At 43.1% G+C, this 26412-nt stretch overlaps 1 protein-coding gene across 6 annotated transcripts in view; it reads left to right on the top strand.

The window, feature by feature from the left end:
* Positions 1-4137: 4137 nt before the first annotated feature.
* The window catches only part of KLHL13 (kelch like family member 13), an 87326-nt gene continuing 65051 nt past the window's right edge, over positions 4138-26412 (top strand). For 2 of the 6 annotated variants that reach the window (XM_039571850.1, XM_039571846.1), the window contains exons 1-3: positions 4142-4229; positions 15095-15159; positions 24845-24903. Coding sequence is in view for 5 of the 6 variants with exons in the window: in XM_039571846.1 (XP_039427780.1) it covers positions 24884-24903 (20 nt within the window). In the remaining variant the exon portion in view is untranslated. Of the gene's footprint in view, positions 4230-9766; positions 10019-15094; positions 15160-20704; positions 20725-24844; positions 24904-26412 lie in introns of those variants that run through there. The other 4 variants (XM_039571847.1, XM_039571848.1, XM_039571851.1 and 1 more) reach the window with 4 other exon arrangements.

The raw sequence follows: 26412 nt of genomic DNA, 5'->3' as shown, positions 1-26412 counted from the left end.
CCCAAACTCCTAAGATTTGGATCAATTGTAACCTAAATGTTTTCTGTCTTTTTTTTTCTTCCACATGATGAATTTTCATGCTAGAGGCTAAAATAACTCCCCCTTCCTACATATTTTAATATTTTAACTATGTCTCTCCAGTGAGATGCTCCATTTACATTGGAAATGTTTCTCTGAGAGGAGCAATGATATTTATGCTGAATTCTTCCCTGTTCTGCTGTGAGCTTGCCTGGTAGAGAAGGGCAGGCTGTCCAAGCTGTCTGTGATTCTCTGCAGCCTCAGTAATTCCCATTTCAGTGGTGGGTGACTGTGTGGAGGGCAAAGAGAGACAAAACATTAAGAGGGCAAAGAGGGATGAGGCATTCAAAGTGGAATCAAGAAAAATTAATCTTTAGGTTGTTGTTTGGCCCTCATTTTTACATTTGTGAAAATGGCTGTGGATGGTGAAAAAAAGGTTGAAAATTGAGGCTTGCATATGCAGGATTTATAGGTATTATAATTTAATTTAAAATGCTTTTGTGTGCTAGCACAGACCAGGCAGTTATTTCCTCTTCCAAGCACCATGAACAACTCTACTATCTGGTACTTTTGTTATGCAACGGCACTGACTGTGTAAGGAGAGACCTTTCAAATATCTTTCTGACAAAGCTTTAATAAATATTTTAGTGTCATTTGCTTTTGAGGGCTACCTGCAGCTGTCTGGGGAGGCATAGCTGTGTCTCTGCGCACCTCAGCTGGCTCTGATCTGACCAGTGCTCGGGTGGTGAGGAAGGTAATACCCATTTCTCTTCCCTAAAGCATGAGGCTGGTAGGTGCAATTTCCATTTTTCATGCTGGTCACCAAAAGTATCTCATATTTGCATCTCAGGATAGGGAGAGAGGCTGTCAGCTGTCTTTCTTCCAGGAAATATCTGAGAAATTGGGAGGCTTTCCTTGCTGATGTTCCTGGAGAGTTGCTGGTGTCTCCCAGGTGCTGTTGGAAGTGGAGATGGAGTAGGGCAAGGTTGTAGAGCACTGCTCTGTCCTCTAGGGATTTTTATTTTGATAACCTTCTTGGGGAAATTTCCAATTCACACCGTGGGGAAACACCAAGAATAGGGTGTAGGTACACTCCACTCTGAATGAAGATTTTTTATGAGGCTTCATCAGCCTCAGCAAACCTGGTGTATTGCTGCTCAGATCCCTCTCTCTCTGTTGGAGGCTGGAGCGGTGCTCACAGAGCCACTCCAGATGGTCAGCCACCGAGCTGCTCCGTCTGCATGTCCCGGCCTTTGGAATGGGATGGCAGCCTGCAGGAGCAGCCGTGAGCTCAGGATCTGCCTGAACTCAGCAGATGTTCCTTTCTACTCCAGCTCCATAGGCTTTGTTGTGCATTAGAGGGAGCCAGAATTGTCAGTGAACTTTGGAAATGCATCATGCGTGGCTGGAATCAAGATGTCTTGAGGGGGAAAGTCAGCTTTAAAAACCCTTTAAATGAATGATTTTTTACCACAAAACATTTTCAGTGTTTACTGCTTGACAAAAATGCACCTTGCCTCCCATTTTAGAATGGTTTTAATTTTGTGAGGCTGTTATTGTGGCATGAATATGCAGATCTATCCTACACAGTATATTTTCACTATAGAAAAGGTATAAATCCTGAAAGTAACTTTTCTAAATTGCAGAATGAAGAAAGTAAGAGGTAATAAAAAGCATTCATGCAGCAGAGGAGCTCATTTCACATCTGGAAGCACATAGGTGCCTCTCTACCTGTAGCCCTGCACTTGGAGAAGGGGTCATGGATGCTACAGTCCACTTTGGCCGGCAATGCTGGTTGAAAGAGCTGCAGAAATGCTGCCTTAAACACATGTGGGTACTCACTACACGTGAGCTGCAGCTCCTCACATGCTCAAATCAAGTTCAACATTAACCTGCAGAACTGCAAATAGTGAATTAATGTTGTCGCAAGCAATTGAAACTTAATAGAGCTTAGTTTCTCCTCTACCCGAGTTCTGTGTTCTGCTTTGTAATAGATTCTGTTACAATTTATGGCTAATGCTCAGAGTAAATTGTTTCAAGCTCAGGTAGTGGTGGGTATGTGTTTTCTTTTGAGATAAAATCGAATTGTATAATTTCTGAACAGGAAATACTGTTGCTTAATGGACATTGCTCTCTCTAATCTGTAATATCAATGCAAAGTGATTGTGAGGTTGATGTAAACCTGCTCTGCCTGAACTGGTAACTGTTCATTTTTTATACTGTTCTTAGATGCTGAAAACATAAATTATCACACCAAATTGTGTTCAGTATAATTTTCAAATTGTATCAGATTTGACAGCCTAAATACTTAGAATGCTGTTTTGAAAGGAACTATTCTGTAAGTAGACTTATACAGGAAATGTTTGTGAATACTGTCTTGCTGTAATATAATATGTAATATATAATTATGCATAAAACTTACTTTGTAATTTGCTTTGTATTAGTAATTTAGTGTATTTGTCTTGTGCTGTGTTGATACTTTGAGATGCCTGACAGAGTCTGCAGCAAATTTCTGGTGAATTTCTTGCAGAGAAATACATAACAGGCATCAAAGCTTTGTAGAAAAGTATGCTTAGAACAAGTTTTTAAATGACAATATAATATCTTAGCAACTCTAGTACATATATTTTCAAGAACTCCTTGGTGACAAAGCCTAGGTCTTCTGAACAGAGCTTTGCAGCCCTCCCCTGCACAGCTGGGCTCCTGGGGGCTTCCAGATACATGCTAGAATTTGGTGCTGAGAGGTCCCAGGTAAAGACCAGGAAAACTTGCCTGGTTTTCAAGGTGGAACTGTTGGAAGAACATTGGAGCACTATGAGCAGTTGATTCATTTGCCAAGTCCTTAGTTAAAAAAAAAAGGGAATATTCAACTGTGAAACAAGATGGAACCTGGGCTGTAAAAAACCACTTTTGCCAGGTAAATGAGCAAAGAGGATCAGAAAGTTTCTATGCCATTGGAACTGTGGGCTTGAACTTGGGAGAACCCATGTGAAATGTGCATTGGAGACATTACTTTGGCTTGGGATAAAAAAGAGCAGTAGGAAAAAAGAGCAATATCTGGAGTGGCATGTGTTTTATAGCTACTGTCCGTCTAAATTTCAGTTCCTTTTCTAATGGAAAGAAAGAAGCAAAAAGGTGAAGAACTCACTGTTGCAACCTTCTTTTTATAAAATATTGTGACTAATCACATTCCTATACTGGAGATATTCTATTTGGGAACATTTGTGTAATATCCAGTGTGTCACTCTGTCCCTGTCTCTTCCCAGCAGAGGTGAGTTCCTCCTAAAGTTTTGTAAAGTTAAGTTGAGACTGTCAATGGCTTATGCAAGAGGTCATTTTCAAGGACAGGAGTTGGAAAAATATACACAAAAAATGCTTTCTTCTGCAACTGAGATACTGATTTTCTTGTCAGCTTCAGAGTAGAGGTGATTTGGTTCCCTGTGCCTGAATTTGCTTCTGTTGCTCTTAATGATGTGAGAACAGAAGTGAACCCAAAACTGCCCATAGCATATCTCAACCAGGATATCTTTTGCTCTGAGATAAATGCTGCACTGGCTTTGATAAGACAATGCAAAAAATGTCCAGATAAGAGAGTAGGTTTAGATTAGATATTGGGAAGTAATTATCTACTTGAGGGTTGTGAGGCACTGGCACAGGGAAGCTGTGCCTCACAACCCCATTCCTGGAAATGTCCAAGACCAGGCTGGGTGGGGCTTGGAGCAACCTGGGATAGTGGAAGGTGTCCCTGACCATGGCAAGGGGGTTGGAACTAAGTGGTCTTTAAGGTCCCTTCCAACCCAAGCCATTCTGTGATTTTATGACTGTTGCTGCCTCTTTCTGTCGTCCCTGCTGTTCCTGCAGCTCTCCTGATGCACCAAGCTGCTGGAGACAAGTCCTGCTAACAGAGCTTTTACCCGTACACTGCAACCCCACCCTCTCCCCTCTTTTCCTCCCTCCTTCTCTTCGTCCCTCCCTCCTTCCATCCCTCCCGACGCGTACAGAGACCACGCCCCTTTCCCCACGGGCCCCGCCCCTAGCCCCCACCGCCCCGCCCGGCTCCCGCGCAGGCGCAGTGCCCGCCCCGCCCCGCCGGTGACGCGGGGCCGGGCGGGGCGGGGTCGGGCGCGCGCGGAGGAGCGGGGCCGCGCTCGCCAGTTCGGGGACGCTCCGGAGTGGGGCCGCGGCCGGGGGCCGGGCGGCCGCAGCCGCAGGTGAGGGCGGGGCTCGGGGACGCCGCTCGGTTCTGCCCCGTTCGGGGGCCCGGCGGGGCCGGGGGTTTTGCGTCCTGCGGGGCCTCTGCGGCCGCGGGGGGGAGCGGGGCGCATTTAGTGAGCGGCGCGGGGGGGCTGCCTTGCACCGGAGGGGCTGCCCCGAGGGTCTCCCGTTCACCGGGGGCTGCCCTGAGGCCGCGGGGGGAGCGCTGCTGGCGGCAGGGTCTCCCTGCCTGCGGGACAGGACCGGGGTGTCCCGGCTGCCACTTTGGGGGGCGGCAGGCGGTACCCCCTGTGCCGGGGGGGGGGGTCGGCATGGGGCAGTGGGGGGACCCCGCTGGTGAGGGAGGGAGGACGAGGGTGCCCCCATTTCAGCGGGTACCAGCGAGGGGTGTGCAGGGGCAGAGCCAAAGTGCGCCGTGTCCGGCGGGGCGAGCAGCGGGGCAGGGGACGAGGGGTCTGGCAGGACGGGGGTCCTGGCTGGGAGTGTCTGGGGACAGAGCGGGAGTGTCCCGGCCGGGGTCGCAGCTGGCGGCATGTGCGGACTGGGCTGCGGCGCTGGTGCCGCTCGCAAAAAGTGTCTTTAACTCTCCTTTTCCAGGCTTCATTGTGCAGCCATTGTAATCGTTCTCTTCCTTCCCCCGGCTCGTTCTGCTCGTCACTGTTTATTGTTCCTTGGTCTTTAAATAGGCTGGACGAGGTCTGGGTGCAGGAAGGAGTTTTGGGGATTAGTTCTGAGAAGCAGCCATTAGAAAGGGGGACGTAGCTGTAGGTTGTAATTAACTTGCCAGTTTCCTCTTCTCCCTGTTCGCGTAAAATTTAGGCCAAGCTCTGTTTTTAGTAGGTACTGGTCAGGACTCTTCACCTCCGTATGAAAAGTGCGGTGTTAACTTAAGAACTCTGGAAGTCTTGGCTCGGCTCCTTTGTATCATTCAGGAGACACAAGGTGCACATCTTTTTCAGTTTTGTATGGCAAAGGTTTCTTCAGCTTTGATGTTCTGAGTGTTATTAATGAAACTGATGCTGTCTTGGACCTGCTGTGAAATCTGCATCAGAAATACTTCCCTTACCCATTTAAATATGCCTCATACATTTGAATAGAATGACACGGAGGAGTTTTCCTTATTCTTTCCCCAGTGAGCTACACATAGAGATAATGCTAATGAATAACCTTCAGGGCACTCTTCCCACTTCTCTGATTTCATGGTAGAGCTTGTTCTGCACTCCTGTTTAATACTAGAGTATGCTGGAGAGTGTTGATAGTAAAAAAAGTTTGTGTAGTAACTTGGATTAAATGCTGTCCTGAATGCACTTCTGGTGATCTCTTTGATGCTATGATTTTCAAAATTGTGCTTCTAAACATTTTCCTTGACTTTTAAAGTTCAAAAAATTGTAGTGAGGTGCCAGCATAAATTAGCATGCTGCTCTGCTTCAAAGAAGCAAGACTGCTTCTAGTGAGCCAATGACACTAGGTGTCAAAAATGAATTAAAGTGACTTTGCCCCAGCCAGCTTTTTTAAAATTAGTATTACTTTAAAGAATTTCTTCTGCTCTTTTATAGAAGATTCACTAAACTGAAAGTCATCTGAGGCCGTAGTTCAAATGTACCTGATCTGTAGCAGTAATAGTGGCTTGGAGCCTTCTGCAGTTCATGGTATCATTGGCACAACTTCTGGTGATGTATGAAGCAGATCAGCAAACGTACCCAGCCAGAGGGAAAGGGTTATGCCCAGATTTCCTGATCTAGTTTGCAGTGGAGTCCCCCAAACGACAGCAGAGCATGTCCGTGGAATGATGATGAGCATTGGGATCATCTCAGGCAGCCTGTGGGGGCAAAGCAGGAAAGGGAGTATGTGCAGCTGGTATCACTACTGGGGCAGCCTGTGAGGCTCAGAGGGGAAGTGAGATGTAGCTACTGCAGGAAGGGTTCTTCTGCTGGCACATGAACTGTCCAGAGGCACAGTGGGATTGGGCATACAAAGTAAAGCCTTGCCTTTTCTCCCTGAATTCCAGGCCAGGTTGGATGGTGCATTGAGCAACCTGGTCTAGTGGGAGATGTCCCTGCCCGTGGCAGGGGGGTTGGAACGGGATGATCTTTGAGGTCCCTACCAACCCAAAATTGTTCTACGGTTCTATGAATTCTAGTCACAAGTGTGGTTGTTTCTTTGTTTTGTTTTCCAACAGGCTGAGAAAAATGCTGGAGATCTTAAAAAAAAAAAAAATCAACAAGCTATCTCATGTTGAATGTATCTTAGCATAATACGATACTTGTATGTGTTTCTTTGACAATGGTGATCAAGCCCAGATTGTCTGGATCTAAAGATAGAACCTCTGTTGTCTGAAATAAGAGATCATTGAAGTTACCTCCAGGACTGTATGTTCTTGGTGTGGCCCAGCTGTTAGAAAGGGATACTTAATCAACGCTACAAAGAAAGTGTTGGTAGAGACTCCAAAGGAATCTGCAGAGTGTTCTGCTGGAAGTGTTTTTGCTAGCACTACTCTATCACCTCCACAAACACCACAAGCAAAGCTGTCAGAAATGCTTGTGTTTTTCATTGTTGTTAGGTTGCTGAAATAGCTGTGATGCCTAGTATATGGCTTTGTTTTAAACTCTTTAAGATGGTATGTCTGTGCTGGCAAAACTTTCTGTGAAACTGCACTATGGCAAAAATTGTTCAATTATGAAGTGTTTTAAGAACAGCAGCCTTAGAACATATTCAGTGTTTGGCTGTTTCACTGTATCGATAGTGCAAAACTTTTCTAATGACCATTAAAAGCTTACCAGAGTTGATTTTGACAGCCTGGGTTCACAGGGATGGATGCTTTTGTCACAGATCTGGCATAGTGTTTATGGATGTTAGTGTGAGTGGGAGGTAAAAGCTTAAATAGCTGGGGCAACATATGTTCTGCTTTCCTTTCAAGGTTCTCTACTTTCAGATTTTTTAAATTTTCACAGCTGTATTGCATTGTCAGAGTACTGACTGGAAGCATTTTTATGGTTTTCTTTTTTAACTGTGATGCAACAGGTTTATTAAAATTGTGAGATTTTTGTGGATAAATTAAAAACACTGCTGTGGAAGAAACTCTTCTCAGTATATTGGCTAGCCCTAAGCAAAGTATCTTTGAAAAACTGTGAAGTAATCCAACAATGTTAGATTGTAGTCTCTGGGAGCAAAGGCATGCTTTCAGTGGGCATTCAGGGGAATTGAAAAATTTTCTGCTTTTGTCTGAATTATTTTCATAGAGCTTTGTCTCTGCGGGCTTTACACAGTAGGAGGTGTTTTGGGGTGTAACTGTGCCTATGCCATGTAGTGCAGACAGCCTATATCCTGTATCAGGAGGTTCTGACAAGGGAACCAGGCTATAAGTGCATTGGGGTGGGAGATACAGGGAGTTGGAATGTGTGACTTGGTGTTGGTGACAGAAGTGGATTTCCTGAAGATATCTGTTGGATTTGGAGGTAGTAAGGGATCTGTTTGAACTGAGGAGGAGCTTGCAACCTGTGACAATATTTGAACCTGACTCCTTTAATTAGCCTTTGTATTTCAGAATACTAACTAAGAAAATTTGGGTGATTTTCCATATTCAGTGTCCTGTAATGAATTTGATGTCTTTGATGCCTGTTCTGAGAAGCTGTTTTCAAGTGAGTTGGCTGTACTACTTTTTGAAGAATGCCCCAGTTACTGATTTGTATTATTGATATTTTTGCTTTAAACTCGCTGTAGGAAATAGGTAATTTGATTTCTTTTTGTGGAATCAGTGCTTTGTTAATACTAATGTCAATGGTCATATGATTGCTTGGGGCTTTTGTTTTACCTTCTCTGTGACTGATGCAGCTGCTTGGTGGTGTGCTCTGTAGTTGTGAAATGTGAGATTTGTTTGGCAATGCCAGCTATTCTGCTTGGTTTCTTTAATGTGAAATATTTAAAATATGAGCAAGCTTACATACAGGAGAAAGTACGCATGAAAATAGCTTGTGACCAGAAGTTTTGCTTTTAAAGAAGTTCTTAGAGCTTTTGCCCTTACTTGTAGTTGCTTAATTTTTGGGGAAAACTTCAGACCTTTCTCCATTTCCTTATTAAAGAGCATTGATCTTACCAGGGACCCCATGCCTGCTTGAACTGTCAGAGTGCATGTTTTGCTCTCCCTTTTCAAGGGCCCCTTCTCTGGAGGGTGCCCAGACAGTGATGCACATGGAAGGCTACTGACAGAGCAAAACTGCTGCTGTAATCTGTGCGGGTGTGGATGGGACCAGAGCAGAACTGGTTGTCAGTAGGTAAAGCGGCATGATTATTTACCCGTGATGTCAGACACTTGCTTTGGCTCCTGCCTCCTGGCATATGTGCTTGTTTGTCCTGCCTCTCAGAAGTCTCTGCCTGAAGTGGGAGGTGTAAGCTGCTTTAGGACAGAGGTCCTGTCTAAGCTGTTCCACCTTGCAAGAAATAAAACAGTTGGCGCAAAGCTGGGAATGTGTTGCATGGATCTCACGGTTAAAACTAGGGATGGGGTGATTTGAGTGCCTGTCCTTGCTCCCAGGACTTCAAAGTATGTGTTTTAACAAATATTGTAGTACTCAGCCACGAATCATGTGAGTCCTGTTATGAATGTAAATTTCCATCTTTGCAGGGCAGTGAGGAAAGAACTTTGTTCGTTTTTTCTTGGTGAGGCAAATAAACTCATTTTATCAGTCTATTATTCAGAAATTGCAGACCAGGATTTAGCATCATGACAAGTGAAAACCATGGTGCATGGTAAATGAGCTTAATTCACACCATAACCATCTGGTCAAGTGCAAATTGTTACGAGGAAGGTGAGGTGCTATGTAATGAAAAAAATAAGCAGAATGAGTGTGAGTGATAATTATTAAATACTAGAATCTTACAGGTTGAAAAAAGCAAGGACAAACATGAATATCAACCCAGTTCTTTTTCCCTGGTTGTTCTTTGGGATCTCCATGTGAGTGATCTGTTCTAGTTTAAGTTGAATATGTTGCACATGTATTTAATTTAGTATTGTGAGAACTTGGATTCCTTTGAATAACTGACCTTATCTGATAATGCTAATGGGAGGTATCCAGCAGTAAGTTAAGATGATGATCTGAAATACCCAGCACGTTTGTAGTGTACTGGCTTTCTAAAGTTGAAGCTCTGGTTCTGTCATACATGATTGTAGTATGTTTTTTACACTTTAAAATAAATGTGTAAGAGAAGAATGCAAAATACTTATTTTAAATTTCAAACTTCTTCATAAACTTGTTAGGGATTGAAAGTTAAGCAGAAGATTCACACTCAGCAAAATCTGATGCTGGAGGCTTTGGAGACAGTTTGGTGCTGCAGGTACCTCATCAGATGTGCCTCTGGGTGGTCCTGCCTTGTGCCCCGATCTCCTGCTTCAGCTCCGTTGGCAGAGCTAATGTTTGAGTGATTGCAGGGTGTTTTCTTTCATGCTGCTTAGCTCATGGGAAACTTACCCACTCATTAATGTTTTTATCTGTTTGCTAACTCACCCTGTCACTATACCTTGCTATTGCTCTCACAGGTAGAGGCAGGAATCGTGTCTGGAGGTGAGTGGAGGGAAAGCAGCACATCTTTTCCCAGCAGATGAAGCATCAAATTCTGGGGATGAAGTATCAAACTCAGCTCAGCAGGACGAGGGCATTGCTCCCACTTCAAACTAGTCATGTTTCCAGATGCCTTTAAAGAGCTCTCCCTGGGATTGCTGTTCTCCAATTAGCTTTCCATCTGTGAGGAAGCCGCATGATCCATGTAATGCTTAAATTCATGTTTTCAGGTAATGTTTATATTAAAACGGAAATTTTACACTACATTAAGGAAGGGGGATGACTTTTTCTCAGTTCTGGAGGATTCAAACACTGCCCTGCATCCTGCTGGCAGATACCTGGCTCTTGAAGGGAGCCAAGAGGGAGAAATGAGTTGCTCTTCTGTCTTGTCAACTTTTGGCTTCTTAGTGCCTGCTTCTAAACCAGTTTCAGTGTTACAAAACACATGGTTCTGGGCAAGTTTATGGCTGCCCACAGATTTTGAATTGAGGAAGCGAGTAGCACATCTGTTATTTAAAGAAAGCTGTGAGCGGCACTAGAATCCTACAGACGTGGACACGTGTTCTGTATATGTGTTTCTTTTTTTTTCAGAAGCTGATTATCCACCATGGTGCTGGAGTTGTAGAAGATGTGTGTTAATAGTTTATGCCTACCAGCCCCCTCCCTGATCATCTTTCAGCTCACTGTTAGCAACTTTTTAAGTAGTAGCAACTACAAGTTATAAAATACATGTGAGGTTGTATTGCTGACACTTATTAACAACTATATTTCATTGCCTGTTTATGTTGGAAGCTTTTAACAGTAACAGTGTTACCAGTTTTGTTCTCTTTAATGTTGAATTTATAATATAGCAATGATTTTATGGTTAGAAATGTAATCTGGGCTCTTGTGTTTGCTGTTCTAAGCTTCTTTTTATACAGTGAAATTGAAGTATTTCCACTGGGGTGTATGTCCTATGAGAGATACAAACAAAAGACTTTACACATTGAAGCTAGAAATTAGGAATTAAACACTTAAACTAGAAATTAGGAATTAAACACTTAAACTACAAAGGAATCTGAGGATAAATCTAGATAAGTCAGCAATATTGAATTTACCAGATTGCTTGAGCTACCTTATGCTGCTGCCTTGGTGGCTCTGCAAATCTGCCCAGTCTCTTGTGGTTGCTCACATTTGTCATAGGGGAGTAAATGTGCCAGCATTCACTGTCTCTGTTCCTTATTAGGCTTGGGCAGTACCAAACACTGACATCTCTAATGATAAAAGGACTATTGTGGGGAGTTTTGTGATCCAAGTGAGGCTTGGTACCATATTTTACCCCTGAGTCTGAAAATTTTGTCCTTAATGTCCAAACAGAGTTCTGATATTTAAAGGATAAGAGTAATGAGATGATCATATTATCACCTGTCTTGGGGTTGGTGGAAGTGTTGTTAACTCATCTCTTATCTCAGTGATGTTGGTGGTATCACTTGCTACAAGAGAGCGTGGCCTGTATCTTTGCTAATCTTTTTCAGGAATGGTTTAGTACCTTGTCTTAATGTAAATTTTGATATGTGGAGGACTTTGCTGTGAGGCTCTAAATGAACTGTGGTACAACCCCCCTAGCACTTCCCTTTAGCAAGAAGGTAGGGACTCTGAGATTTTGTGTTCCTACTGCAGTTGCTTATCTTTTTTTTCGTAGTGTTCTAGCTGGTGTGTCTACCTGATGATAATTAAGAGCCACAGTGATGCACCAAGACCTTGTTATGATAGTGTTCCGGTTTGGCCAAATTTAGAAATATATATTATACTCTGAGAGAAGGCACAACCACCCCTCCCCCCACCAGGTTCGGGAAAAAAAAATAAATTTTCCTCGAAGGAAAGTGAAGAAGATAAAACTATTTATTTAACAAGCACACGGGAAAGGAAAATAATGTTAAATGGTAAAATCTTTCGCTGTAGAGGAAAAACCTGGGAAAGTGTTCGAGTCCTCCCTTTGGTCTCCTCGGAGCTGGGGCTTGGCCCGGGGCCAGGCCCTCTGTGCCCGGTGGAAAGTCCTCCCGATGTGCTCTGATGTTACAGCAATCAGGCAGTCCAGTAGAAAAGGGAGAAAATCCGAAATTCCAGAGAAGGAAAAGTTCAGCTCTCAGCCTCTCTCCAGAGAACAAGGAACTGCGAAAAAACTGGCCAAAAGCTGACTGGAAAAAACTGCCAGCCGGGTGCTTCCTCGCTCCCCCCTGCCCCAGCTGGAAAAAAAAAAAAAACCTGCTATCTTTTTGTAACCTTGAACGAGCTGCAAACTGCTTTGAGAAAGTTTTGCTCAGTTTTTCCTTCCCCCTTTCAGGCTCAGTTTAGAGGCATAGAAAGGCACAAAAATTAATTTCTGGGCATAGGCAGCGATATGGGATACACATCATAAGGTCACCCCAAGACAGATAGTGCCTCCCATGTGCAGAACAAAAAGACAGTTTCTGTTCCCAAATCTTGCTATGCTGCTGTAGTCTTTCTTCCACTGGTTATTTTTCTGGTGTTTGTGGTGGCAGTGGGTGGGGTTGGGTACAACTGTAAAAAAACCCCAGTTATTGTTGATAACATCTTAGTAAGCAAGTAGTCTAACTCTAGCCTGTGGTGGTAGCATTTTTCTCTTTCTTCTAGCCTTAAGGCAATGTGGTGGACTTTACCAGCGTCTCTTGCCTTCCTCCAAGGGCAGGGGTTTGTGTGAAGTATTATTGTAGGTGCTCACATGGCTGTCCTGGCTCATAGAGCTCCAAGTTACATCTTCTCTGAGAGAAAGGGTTGAGCAGATGTACACTAGACTTACTGTCCTCTTAAAATTGATTTCTTCAGTGATGAGTGTGCCAACAGCTCTGGCTTCTTTTGGGATGACAGTCGGGTTTCTTGTCTGCTGCTGGCTTTCTCTTGCTATTGGCTATCATTCCTAGTTTGTAGGAGGAGAAAATATTTCAGTGAGGGTGTTGTAAACCTTACCTCTGGCAGCGTAGACATTTATGTGAGCTCTTCTACAGAATGTCAACCAAAATAAGCTGGAGTGGTTTAAACAGCCTGAATAATCACTCTTTGTATTGGTTGATCCTGAGTAAATAGGCTAGAAAGTACTTAAGAGCAGCTTGGCTGGAGCCTTATGGCAGAGAGCAGGGACAGGCAACCAAGGGTGCTGAGCTCTTCCAGGGCACAGCTGTACCTAGAGGAGGACATCCAAGCTCAACCTAGGTCAGAGATTCACAAGTTAAAGGGCTGCTTGGAGGCAGAAATGTGGCTTCTCCCTGCAAATAACCCCGAGATTACAGCTGACATAAGAAGATCCCACTTCATCATCCTCATGGGGAATGAGTGTATTTTCTGGTTAGGCTGTAATGATCTGCTGGTGTGGAGTGAAAGAAGTGATTAAATTTAGACATATTTCATGGGGAAGCAGGGGATGGCAGTGCTGGCACCTTTCTAGTGGTGCTGCCAGGCGCCAGGGCACGTGGTGTGGGGTTGCTGTGCAGCAGTGTGTTGTCTTCCCCATGTGTGTATAAAAGAGTCCACTTTATGGTTGTCACCAGCTCCCACTACTAGTTCCAATTGTTTATTCATTGGTAAAATTAATGGTAGGAGGGAGTTGGGCAGGAAAACATCAATGTGCAAGGTAAGAGGTTGCATGGCAGCACTTTACAGTCCCAAACAAGGAGTCAGGAATAATTAATGGCAGAAAAAGAAATGGGAGGAGGAAAAAATGCATGGGTCAGAGGAGAAAATGTTATCTTTGTATTGACTTTATTGTTTCAGTGCCATCCCAGATGTGTCTAACAAGTCTGACATTGTTTGAGACTTTCATTACTAAGAGCCTTTCACAAGGCCCTGCAGTGTAAATGCTCATATGTGTCACTGGAGCAGCCTGACACGGCTCTGCCACCACGCAGGTTGGGCAAAATGTGCTTATAGGGGATGGGGGGGAGCTGGATCTTACTCCCAGTTTTAAAGGGCTTCTTGCCACCAGAAGCTACTTTCTAACTTCATGTCTTTCTGGCCTTCTTCACCAAAACAAACTGTGTAAGAGGCTTCCTGATGAATTGTGTGTCATTCCTGACACAATGGTATTTTAATTCTGGAACATGAGTCATTCTGATTGCTGCCATCCAAAGCTGTGCATATATAAAAGCAAAATAATTTGACACATTTTAAGGAGGAGCATCAAAAGCTTAATGGAAGGAGACTTCCATAGCCTCTCATCTTCAGATAAACTCTTTGTTTTGGTTAAGAAGTTTGAATGTCCCACAGTGCTTCTGATCCATTATTATTGGTTAACCTGCACTTTACTATGTGATTTTGTTGTTAGTATCATTTTATTGTTTTAACTGTATGAATAATTTGATTGGCAAGGGCTTGTAACTGAAAAAATACTGTTCATTCAATGAATGTTAATTCATTGAATTATAGAAGTGACCCTTAGTAAATGATGAGTGTTGAGAATATGGGTTGCCAAGTGCAATGTTTTCATTTTTTTCTTTTCTGAGAGGAAATGCAGAGGAAACGAAAGCGTTATGGCCAGCATTTCTTCACTCTGCTTTACGTTAAAATGAATTTAAAAAAATTAATGCCAGTGCAAATGACAGCGCTGCTGATTGTTCCTTGTATTTTGAGGTAACTGCCTGCTGTTTTCCTTTTGAATTGGTTGTGCTATCTTTTCAGCATTAAAAAGAAATGCAGTGTCTCCTCCTAAGTCCCTCTGTCCTATTCTTCATGGCTGTAAGATGACTTTTCACTGTAACTTTGTGCTATTTCAGCTCTTCTGTGACTGGTGCTCTCTGTGCAAGCCCAGCCAGAGCTTCCTGCTGTAGTAACAGCTGCTGGGGGGAATTTTTGAGAAGGGGGCTTGGCTTGGGACCACAGTGCAAGGTATTACTTCTGTACCTCCTGTGACTTGTATGCATTTAGTGATTTACATGAAATGATGGCTGTGATTCTGAGACTGCATGAGTAGCTTCAAAGCAAAAAATTAGATCTGACTTTTTTTTTCTGCGCTACTGTTGAAATTGATTTTATGTGGAGCTGTGATCTTGTGGAATTCTGTATGAAATATTCCATATATAAAGAGCAGGATACCACAGATTTTTAGTGAGTTGTGTGAACTTTCCATTCAGGCAAGAAGCAGGGCTATACAATTTTCCACTCACACTAGAGACAGAGCTCAGAGGGCTGCAGAAGCCAATCGTTAACTCTGTTGGAGATGCTCTACCCTGCAGTTCTTTAAAATAACATCTACGGTGGATAATGGTGTGCAAACTTGTGTGACAATTTTTTTCTCTTCCCAAACCTTGTTCTAGATGTCAGAATTAACCTGGACTACTTGGGAATGGCGAAACATAGCCCTGGGATCCTGCCATGAACAGTAAGAAAGTTGACATACTTTGTGTATGCAAATAATAATTTTCTTTTAGTGACTAAACTGCAGTGAAACTTCCTGTTCAATTAACACAACCAGGCAGCACATTGTGTAGCTCAGTGTGGAGGTGCTCCCAGCTTTCCATACAGTAAAGAAGCAGTACAGTAGGTCAGAGGGGTGGATCAGCAGGGGAGGATTCTTTGGGAAACTATAGTGGGGAAGTCTCTGCAGCCAGTATGGCACTGGAGGTGGGAAGCTACTATGGGTGGTTGCTACAGCGGGGATTACTGTAACACGCATATATCAAACCAGGAGTCCCGTGGAAAGGAAATATATATGGCCAGATTCTTGGTAGATGTTTCAGAGATGTTTATTTCTCCAGCCACATGGCCGGGGCTCTGCCGAGGAGCTCTTACAGTCACCGACCCCGAGGGTCCTTGCCCACACAGGGGAACACAAACCAACCAATCGGAAATGAGGCTGACCAGGGGCAGGGAAACCCCGTGCCTCCCCCCAGGGCCCCTCTCCCAGGGCTCCATGGCAGGGGGGAGGGACCCCAACATCTCACCCGTTTTAATAAAAGGAGAATGAAAACAACTGGATAAACATAACAAGAACAGTTTCAAGACAAAACAAGCCACCCTCCTGACTCCTTAAATGTCCAAACAGATTCTGTGGAACATCTTAGGGCTGACAGAAGGGAGACAGAACTCTCCGGGCATGCTTTGTGGGGAAACTGAGGCAGGAGAGGGTTTAATTTCTTCCCTTCCCCTTTTCATCCCCCCCTTGGCATTGGAGAGGAACTGGAGGGAAATGGAATTGTATAGGGAAGCCATGGGGTGAAAAATGGATTAGGGATAAACTGGGGATGGGGTAAACTTAGGAAAGGGTTCATATTGGGTATAGAGTAAAAGGGGAAAGTAGGCTGTGGGTAGGGAAGTTGCTGGGATGGATTATAATTTTGTGCATAACGGCTGCCTTTGACGGGAATACCTCCAGGCCCAGTAACATTCGCTGCTTGTAAACCCTTCTTTCCTTGCACTATATCAAATTGTACAACTTCCCCATCTCCTACACTTTACACAGGTAATTTTTAGGGTTATTCTTTTTAATGGCAGTTCTATGGATGAATAGATCTTCCCCTGTATCATCTCGTGTTATAAATCCATAGTTGTTTTTTACATTGTACCATTTCACAGTTCCTGTGATTTTTATTGCTATAACTTCTCCTATCACGTGCTTGCGTGTTCGTCGTGGCTGCCGGTCCTGCATGGCTGCTGCCTCGCCAACTCCGACGTCTCGGCCGGGCCCCCGCCTTGTGGCTGCTCCTCGCTCTCCCAGCGGCGCTGCTCCGGCGCGTGTCTGGGCTCTGCGCGGCCCCGCGTTGCCATCGCCGCTGGCTCCGCGCCCTGTGAGCGGTTCCACTCTGCAAACTCCACGCTGCTTTGAGAGTGGCCCTGTTTCAACTCGGCGCTGTGCTGCGCGGCTTCTCGTGTCGCTGTGGAAGCCGCTGCTTCTCCCTCCGCAGGGCTCTCCGAGCCGTGCGCTCAGAGCGAGTTTCCACGCCGACCCCCGGTTCCTGGCTGCTCGTGGCCCACGGCACCCGCGGTGCCTGTGGCATCGCTCCCTCACTCGCGGTCGCGTGTCAGGGGACTCCGAGACAGGGATGGGGTCCGCAATAAGGTGCGCGCTCCCGAGGGGGCTGGGCGCATCCAGTGCAGGCACCTCCGCCGGCACGGCTGCAGTCATGTGCTCCTGAGATGGTGGCCGCGCGGTCTCGGCCACGGGATTAGTATGATCCTCTGCTTTAGGGGTAATGGGACCATACAAATGCTCCTCAAGAGCTTCACTGATTACAAGAGATGCACGGAGAGCTTCTATCACTAGTCCATGTTCTGTTTGATCCCTTACCTTATCCCAGATCTCGTCCCAAAAACACCCATGACAAGTTCCAGGAGGTTCAATATCAAAAAGTAAGTCTCGAGAAATACAGGAGAAACTTTGGAAAAGCCAGTTTAAAAAATGTTCTAGATCTCCCGGTTGCATTACTTTTTTGTTTTGTTGTTCAAGGATTCCTTTAACTTCTAGATACATTTTTTTCTGTGGCTCAGAGAGCCCCATTTATCACGATTCTTCCATAGTCCAGAGAGAATATCCAAACCAAGATGAGAAGAGAGAGATCTAGAGTGGTTTTTACTCATGAATTTTCTGTCCTTAGGGATCGGTGACCTGCCTGCATTCCTCCACCATTTGCTACAGTGGGGATTACTGTAACATGCATATATCAAACCAGGAGTCCCGTGGAAAGGAAATATATATGGCCAGATTCTTGGTAGATGTTTCAGAGATGTTTATTTTTCCAGCCACGTGGCCGGGGCTCTGCCGAGGAACTGTTACAATCACGGGCCCCGAGGGTCCTTGCCCACACAGGGGAACACAAACCAACCAATCGGGAATGAGGCTGACCAGGGGCAGGGAAACCCTGTGCCTCCCCTCAGGTGGTGTATTAGGAAATTTTTGAGGTGGTAGCTGAAGGATGCTTTCCTGTGATGTGTAATTATATTGGGAAACTCCATTGTTACCCAGTGTATAATTATATCACGACTCCATTGTCATGGGATATCTTGAGTGCAAATTAGATTGAAATGTGATTAGACAAATTAATGGAAGAAAAAAAGTGAATTTTGAAGTGCTCAAGCCTGAATTCCAGATGCGGTTTGTGGGAGAAAGTCCCTAAAACCCTGGCAGAAGGAAGCTGCCAGAAGGCAGTGTTCTTTCACTGTCACTGCTCCTGCTGTTAGACAGCATGGCCAATTAGGTCTTCAGTCTGAGCTTTCCTGTCTGACTTTTGTGTGGAGCTTTTCTGATATGAAACTTGGTGTTTAATGGAGGTTAATTAAACAGTTCATGTAGCCAAGAAAGCAAGGTAGCTTTAAAGATATTGAGTGTTGATCAAAATATTCAGATATTTTTGTGCTGTTGGTAGTCTGAGACTTCCTAGTTTGAAGGATACATAAATATTTATGTATGTACATGCTCTGTATTCCTTACATAGCCTTTTCCAGATGTTGCAGTAGACTTCCTTAAATTAACACATTGAAAATTATTCTGATTAATTTTCCCAGTACAAAATAGATGACTTGAGAGACTGTGTGGGTGAGTAACATGTTTCGAAAGTGTCAACAATGTCTGCTGAAAACTTACACAATTTGTCAGCCTTCACTGGGACAGAAATTAGAAGGCTTTTGTGTTGTTACATATAATAATTTGGATATAGTCCACTGGAAATGTACATCTCTTGAAAACTCCTGCACTCTAAACTCTTCACAGCAGTGTAAATACTTAACATGCAAATGCTCAAATGAAAAAATACTTAATTTTCTTTTGTAGGACTCTCTGACCATGTCATGTTTAATTCTTCCCTGGGAGCAGTTTTTTTCCAAGGGCTTTCAAAAGCTGGTTTATATACTTGAGATGTTAGGCACTACTAAGGTCTTGAAAATATCAGAACTCTCTTTTGATGAACAAACTCTATAATTGTTAAATTCTTGTAGATCAAATTACAGAGCCTTATGTTCTTTATTAGGAGAGCTGACAAAGACACAGGAAGCTTAGTGCTTTGTACAAAGTAGGATATGTAACTCAAGCAGATTCTGCTAAGACTGATTTGGCTTTCTGAGAAGTTTGTTCAGCTTACCTGAAAAAGATAAATGTATATATTTGTAGAATATTAAGTAGCTTTGAAATCTTATCAGAATGCAGCTAAAGCTGCATTGATCGTGGATTGACTGAGCTAACAATTTAAGCTGTGCTGCTCAGAGGTAAGACAATCCTTCATTTTGAACTGTCTTATTTAGCAAATTCACTGTTTGAGAGGTAAGATAAGAAACTTTGATGTTCACAGATTTGCTCAGACAAACCATTTTCTGAGAGCAAATATCTGTAATGTCAGAGAATAATCACTCATTAGTGATGATTAAGAAAGAGGCATTTTAAGGGTAGAAATGATTCTTGGTACAAGTTGGGACATCTGGAATGATCCTGGCATTTTTTGTTCCCTGCCAATCAATTATCTAAACGTTGTATGGCTTCTCTTCTGGCTTTTCTTTCAAGGTGGTTATTGTAGCCAAAAAAGCTGGACTGTTACTGTACTGGTGTTCAAGATCCTTGTGTTTGGGAGGTTCTTAACGTCCATTTCTAGCATAAGTGTAATCAGAAATCCAAATCTCATTTTGCTTTTAAAACTGTTGTATTAGAAAATATCCATGTGCCACTAACTAAAGCTGAATGATCAACATGCGGAGCGCATCTCACTCAGCTCTCATGTCATTTGTGAGGCTTACGATAAGGCAGTGACTAGTGTTAGCTGTGTTGTGCGCTGGGTAAATTTCTGACCTAGTGTGTCCTGAATTGTCAGTTCAGTGTTTGTGCCATTTCAAGGTCTGCTCAAAATAGCTTTAGAAAGTAAAGGAAAACTAATGCCTCTGAGTTGATCAGCAGCCTGGTGTTCCCTTAGCTTCCACCTTTGCCCATAACATCACTGCAAAATTAGTAAGCTTGCTAACAGTGATGGGTGTTGCAAATCATACTGACTAACTTGATCTAGGAGTATTTTCCCCAAGCCTTTATTTGCGTATGTAGATTCTTCTTCTCCCAAGGATGTAGCTTAGGTGAAGCCTCCAGGTAATGGACATTGTTGATGGAAGTAACAGCAGGTGGGAGGGCTTGGAGTTCATGGAAAGTGATTCCAAGGTGGCTTGTCACAAGGATACTTGAATGGTAGCAATAAGGAAATACCAAGGATTCAATTTCTCAGTGATGTGGGTGGTTCTGATACTCTGGTGTGTGATATAGGAGAGGGTGCCAAAAGGTTTTACAGCAGAAAATGGGAAAACGGGCTTTAATGTTCTGAGCTTTTTTGCTTTTATTGCCTGATAATGTATACTGGCTATCCAGGAGTCACTTGTGAAGACTGGAAGATTTCACTCTGCTGCAGTGTATGTGCATTGTTTTACTAGGAAGCTTCACAGGCTTTTACCTCCTGTTTTTATCACTTGTTTCCAGTCTGATGTGAAATGGCCTTTTCATTAATGCTTCCAGAGTTCTAGTTGGTGCCTCTAAATCTGTGACATAGACTGTCCAGAATGGAGTTCCAGGCAAATGGAAGCAATCCATGGTGGGTAAGACTCACAACTTTGTACTGTCAGCGCTCTTGGGAGATAATGATTAAAAATCTTCCTCCAGTCACAAGCACAGAGGCAGAAGCTCGCATTGCCTTTAGGAGAGGGGTGGCATGGAAGCTGCTTTATTGTCTAGACACGGGCAAACAGCAGGAGTTATGGGCATCGCACTGGTAGGGGCCTGCTCTGTGTTGTGGCTATAGGAGCAGCAGTGGGAGGACAACAGCATTTTGGGCAGCTGCTGCTGCCAGACCATCTGGGTGCTGTGCACAGCTCTGAACAGTGCTTGGAACTGCAGCTGGGGATGATGAGAGGGTGCAGATGTTTGAGCCAAGAGCAGAAGAGACAGAGCAGTGCTGCTGTCCAGGGAACAGAGCTGATGTGAACCCAGGTGAGTCACTAACCTGTCAGGTCATTGTGGCTCTGGCAGGGAGCTGGCTAGTCTCACACGTGTTTTCCTGTGTTTTGGGGAACTGGTCTCTGCTGCATCCTTGTCCCCTCCCTGTGCTGGCATCTTAGACTCACTGTGACTGTGGTGTGTCATCTGCAGCCTATTCCTTGTCCCCCTCTCTTTGGTCCCAGGCTAGGATTGCTGTGTGTGGAGATGATCTTGTTAGGGCTCAAGGTAATGGGAGAGAAGTCCATTCGTTCCTTGGGACTGGATTATGCTATGCTGTAATTGCTGAAGCTCCCAATGTTGAGAGTATAATATAAGGGCATCCAACCCAGGTCTGTTAGGCTTAGCACAGCTATTCAATGTAATACAGCATTTTCTTCTTGCCTATGGTGCCATTTTAAACTGCAGGTGTTTTACTTAGGTGTGGTTTATATGCGGTGTATTAATGACTCTGTCTGCTTCAGGGAACTGTTTTCTCTTTCTGTGTGAGTGAAATACTACACCAAGAAGCTTGGGTTTTTTTAGTACTTGAAGTATTACTGAAGACTTCCAAGCTTGTGTGAGCATGCTGAAGCTTGTTTTATTTTGTGTTCCTAAAATAGGTTGAAAAAAATACTTATCAAACATATTTTTAAAGTACATTAATGAAGGCCATTCTGTAACTGCAGTTGACAAGCACCGTAGCACTGCTTTTGGTGGGTAAGACTTCTTTACAAATACAGTTGCAAAATTTCTGTTAGGATAAGATCTGTTCTCCTACCCAGAGATGTGTTTCAACAGTTTGTCATCTTCCTTTATGACACTGAGTTTTTCAAAATGCAGGACTTTGGCTGACTGAAGCAAGTTGGTAGCTTCAGTTGTATTTTCTGTAATCTATAATATGGTGCTTCTTTTGTGTCTGGACTCGATTTTTATAGAAAACGTTTAAGTACTTATATACTTCTGGTCTGTGGGTGGAAGTTAGTAAATTATTCTGCTTGGTAATGATTATCAGGTTATAGTTGATATAAGTTAATGCTGCTCTTGGGCAATGCAACTCTGATGCCTGTTATAAAAACTGGGAGGCTGTGCTATTCTCCGGAAATGTGTACGAAGTTCATGCTGAAAACTGCCTACATCAGGCTGGTCTGCATCTGACTTCTAAGATGATAACACTTTTTTAGGCATATATTCTCTGTGTTTAGAGAGGTTCTCTTATTATTATTTACTTAGAGATTAAAGCCATTCTTTTAAGAGCGTAGATCGATGTCAGATTTAATCAGTTGCTGCTGAAAGGGACAGTGCTGCTTCCTTCTCTCTTTGCATGGTGGGTGCCAGGGATTTGCTGCAGCTGCCAGGCTGAGGCAGCGCTGGCTGTGCTGGCACTGCTTGTCCCCTGACAGCTGTATTCTGTTGGATTGTGCAACTGGGCAGTTTGGTCCAGCACGAGGTAGGCAAGTGGTAGTTGGGTCAAACTAAGTAACATGGGACTGTGGCCCTCAGTAGTGTTCCCAAGTGAGAATTCAACCTCTTCCTCCCTTGGATTTCATGAGCACTCTTGTTTTTCAGCAGTTGTGTTTTGTTAATTTTTGATTCAGGTTTTCTGCTGTGCTAGAGGAAGGACTGTGTTACCACTGTAAATCAGGCTCAATCCCAGCATCCACTTTGTGATTTCTGAGAATAATTTAAAAACAACTTGCCTGCTGTAGGAGTGATGTTTGCTGAGATCTGGCCTCTGACCTGACGAGTATTTCTCACGTTCCCTGGATGGTTGCATTTGCCCCTGAGGATGTGTGGGCTTGTTCATTTAATGGCTTCCTAGGCTGTGCCCTGCACACTTTGTCACTCCTTGGCATCTCTTGTGTCACTAATTTGCTGTTGTTTCCGAAGAGCTGGCTGTAACTGATACAAGGAACCTACATAAGCAGTGTGCACTATCAGCCCTGAATAATCTAGAGCTTCCTGACAGATGAATTACAGGCATAAAAATAAGTTTCACAGGGTATCCACCATGTGAGCTGCATTCAACGGCATATGACAATGCATGCAGTGTGTTTGCTTTATGGAGTTGGAATTGGAAGTAGTGTAACTTCTCAGGAATGCTCAACAATTTTACATGGGTCTCAACCACACCTCTTTTAAATTGTCTTCCTGTATTCAAGCTAAAGATGGTTAAAACAAATGTAATCGTTTATATAGGAAATGAATCCTTATTCATTAATATATGTACTTCTTTTTGCATTTATGAAGGAATGATGGCAAAATATAACAGCAGCTACAACAGCAAACCCTGCAACCCAGAGATCTCAGGACCTTGCACAGTAATCAGAAATTCAGCCCCCAGCTCCTGGCAGGGGGATGCAAGTTTGTGCTGGTGATCAGATTTGTCCTTTCTGTGGCAGAGGTATAAGCCGAGGTGTGAATTTCTGATATCTGTATGCTGGGAATGGAGAATCAACACTGAGGGTGATAGAAGCTCTATTGTTAAAGATAAAAGTTAACTAAAATTTTTCTGAGTGTGAAAAATTCTGTTTTAACATGGAATATTTTTGATCCCTTCATATTGTTGTGTAATGTATAGGTCTCATTAGAGAAGCCTGTGCAATGCCCACAGGATGGTAAAACAAGGACTGAGACTACAGCATCCATCCTAATTGCAGTAACCACATTGCACATCACATAGGACTTCACAAATAACAGAGTAATGATGGTAGGAGAACAGCTCAGGTGATGTGGCACTTTCTGAATGCTAGTTTTGTGATGGAGGATGGATAAAACCCATCCTGTTTACTCAGCAGACTTCTTTAACAGAGGAAAACCTAAAGTTTATTTAAAACAAAAGGATGTCCTGAGGTGTAGCAACACCAGGAGTTAAGAACCACTTTATTCTGCCAACTGCTGTAGTGTCAGTGGGAGGGAATGGACAAGTTAGGTGCTGTCAAACAATTTGGTTTGATGCTGTCTCAGTTGTGGCATATTTAAAGTATTGCAAAGCATACACTGAATTTATAATTCATGCTTACAAATACTGTGTGCTATTTCCTTCCGCTAAATGTCTAAGTCTGCTTTAGCAAAATAAGATTTTAGACAGGCTCTTAAATTAGGAGAGGTTGTGTCTACTCTCTGAAGTCAAAATTTTATTTGTCATGTTACAGAGCAGTTGAAGGGGAGAGGATGAGATAGAAGCTTTTATTTTTTTTTATAGATAAACTGCTACTGTTTTGTGACCTTACCTAAAAACTTGCTTTTGTGTCTTAAAAGTATTGATTAAGAAAAAGGAATTTCTTCTTTGGGCTGTGAATTAATAGCAAATTGCTTAAAGAAATATCCAGTGCATACAGCTACTAAGTTTTTATCATTCAGTTATGTTTATAAATGTAAAATATGTAAAAGACCAAAAATCTGAAGTGTGGCTCTTTTCAGGGGTATTGCATAGTTCATATTTTGCAATGTTTGCTAATAAATAAATGTCAGCAAATAGAAATGTTACAACTTTTTCACTGTCCCTTCAAGTGGATGTATGATTTCACAAGCCAGAATATAGTCTGTAGTCTTTCATTTTGGTCAAAGGCTGTAAGATACCATACTCCTGAGACATCAAAAAAAAAAAGAACTAGGAGTTTGTTTATCAACTGTAGTATTGGATCTTAGAAATGGAAGTCATTAAGATTTTGGCCTCTTCTATACAAATTAATGTGATTACATCTTGCCTATAAATAATTTGAGCTGTTTCTCTCTCTCTAAAAAGGTGGCTTTAATGAGTCACAGCTTTCATTTTAGTAAATTGTTCATGGGATAGGCAGGCTCAGGAACAACTGGGTTAAACCAAGAGATTATTTGAAAAATCTAGGGCATGTGCGCTCTGTTCACTTGATTAGTTTTCATAATTCATCCTTGTTTCCACAGCAAAGAGCAGCCTAATGCATGCAAACAAGAAGCGCTTTTCTTGCTTTTGTGCTCCTTCATCTCTGTAATTTTACCAGGGAAAGTAAGTGAAATGGGGAAACAGATTGTGCATGAACGTTTGGAACAAATCTTGGTTTGTTTTGTGAAAATCCATGGGATCTGAGAGGCAGGTGCTATCTGTGGATGTCTGTGTGTGACTCTGCTTCAGTTCTTTTCTGTTTGCCCACAGGTACATGAAGAACAGAGGAGATATTTCCGCTTATCAGAGATGATGTGGAGAGACTCTTTGTGAGTAACTGACGTATGTTTTCTAAAAAGCCCAAAATGCTAATGTGGGAATTAATTTTTTTTTTATTATTCTCTAACTTAGAATAACTGTGCCATTTGTCTAACACTTTTATTTGAGTCTGGAAAGCTGTGAGTGTAGAGCCCTTCATGGGAACCATGGACAAACCTGATTGTTGAAGGAAAGAGCTGGAGGACAGAGCAATGTATGGTTTCATAAGTGATTAACCACAATGCTTTACCTGTCTGTAGTGATCAGTCTACCAAAGGCTTTTACTGTTGACTGCTGAAAGTGTTCTAGACAGCAGTAAAACTGTTGACATGGTGGGTATGGGGAACCTTTAGCAGGGTTAACTTGTTACTTACAAAAGCTTATTCTGCATGTCAGGTTCTTAACGCTTTATTGTCCTCGTCCAATTTTGGATTGCAAGTCTATTACTGAGTCTCCTATAGTTCTGTGGCTCACATGCATAAGCACACAGACACAGGGACGGCTTCAGTAATATTAAGCCGACGACAAGCAGTTGAGAAGGGTCCTTGCTTAGAGTTCCACAGAAAGCAGTTTATTGGTACAACTTGTGAAGGTTTCTAGAGGCAAATGACTCTGAGTATGCAGCAGCTCAAGCTTGAGTACAGGGGTGTGGCTAGCACCAAGAGTCAACCGAGCTGAGCTGGGGTACATTACCATAATTGGACAAGGCATCCTGGGAGAGGCTTCTTTCCCTCACCATAACCTTAAGTCTTTGGCACCAGAGACTGTCTTACCAAGATCCCTCTCTGTCTCTTGTACCACTGGTCAATCGGCCACCACACAAGTCTGCTATATCTGCCATAACAATGATGGGAATAGTAGCAGTCAATGGAAGCTTTCCTGAAAATTTGTAGTTCTTGTCTGCTGGAATAAACAAGAACATTCGGGGATCAAGTAGCTAAACCACACTCCTAAAACATTACAGGAAAGGAAGAACCTCCATGATAACTGTACCTAATTAAGTACTTAAAGGATTTGCTTTTGTGGAGACAAGGTCAGTTTTAGAGACCACAATTAGGTGATGCAATGTCTTATTTTTCAGATGGATTCCATAAAAATGCTGTGTTTCTAGTGCTGTAGGCTCCTCAGCCAGCTCATTTCTTTGGAGTAATTAGTCCCAGTGTTTTCTTTTTTTTTTTTTGCCAGATTTCCAGTAACAGTTGTGGATTAAGCAGCATCTTATTTTAGTATTTTCCATGATAGTCTTTGTGCTTCTTTTTTTTTGTGTAAGTGTAATATGAGTAATGTGCTTGAGTGCTTTCTTTTAAACCGTAAACTTTGATACTCTGGAGCTGCTGCTTTGTTCTGATGATAATTATCTAGGAGAACAGTGCCTTTGTAGACAACTTCAGAGCTTTTCTTGGCACGAAAGAGCTCAAGCTAGAAGAGCTGCTCTTCCCTCAGGCACCTTAATTTCTAAGTTTTCCTATGTTTGTAGCATTAAAGCTACACAATGAAAATTTTTTCTTTGTTCTTTTCTT

The sequence above is a fragment of the Corvus cornix genome, chromosome 4A (assembly GCF_000738735.6).
Source record: "Corvus cornix cornix isolate S_Up_H32 chromosome 4A, ASM73873v5, whole genome shotgun sequence".
NCBI classification, from domain to species: Eukaryota; Metazoa; Chordata; class Aves; order Passeriformes; family Corvidae; genus Corvus; species Corvus cornix.
The sequence above is the reverse complement of the archived record's forward strand: the minus strand, read 5'-3'. Positions and strand labels throughout refer to the sequence as shown.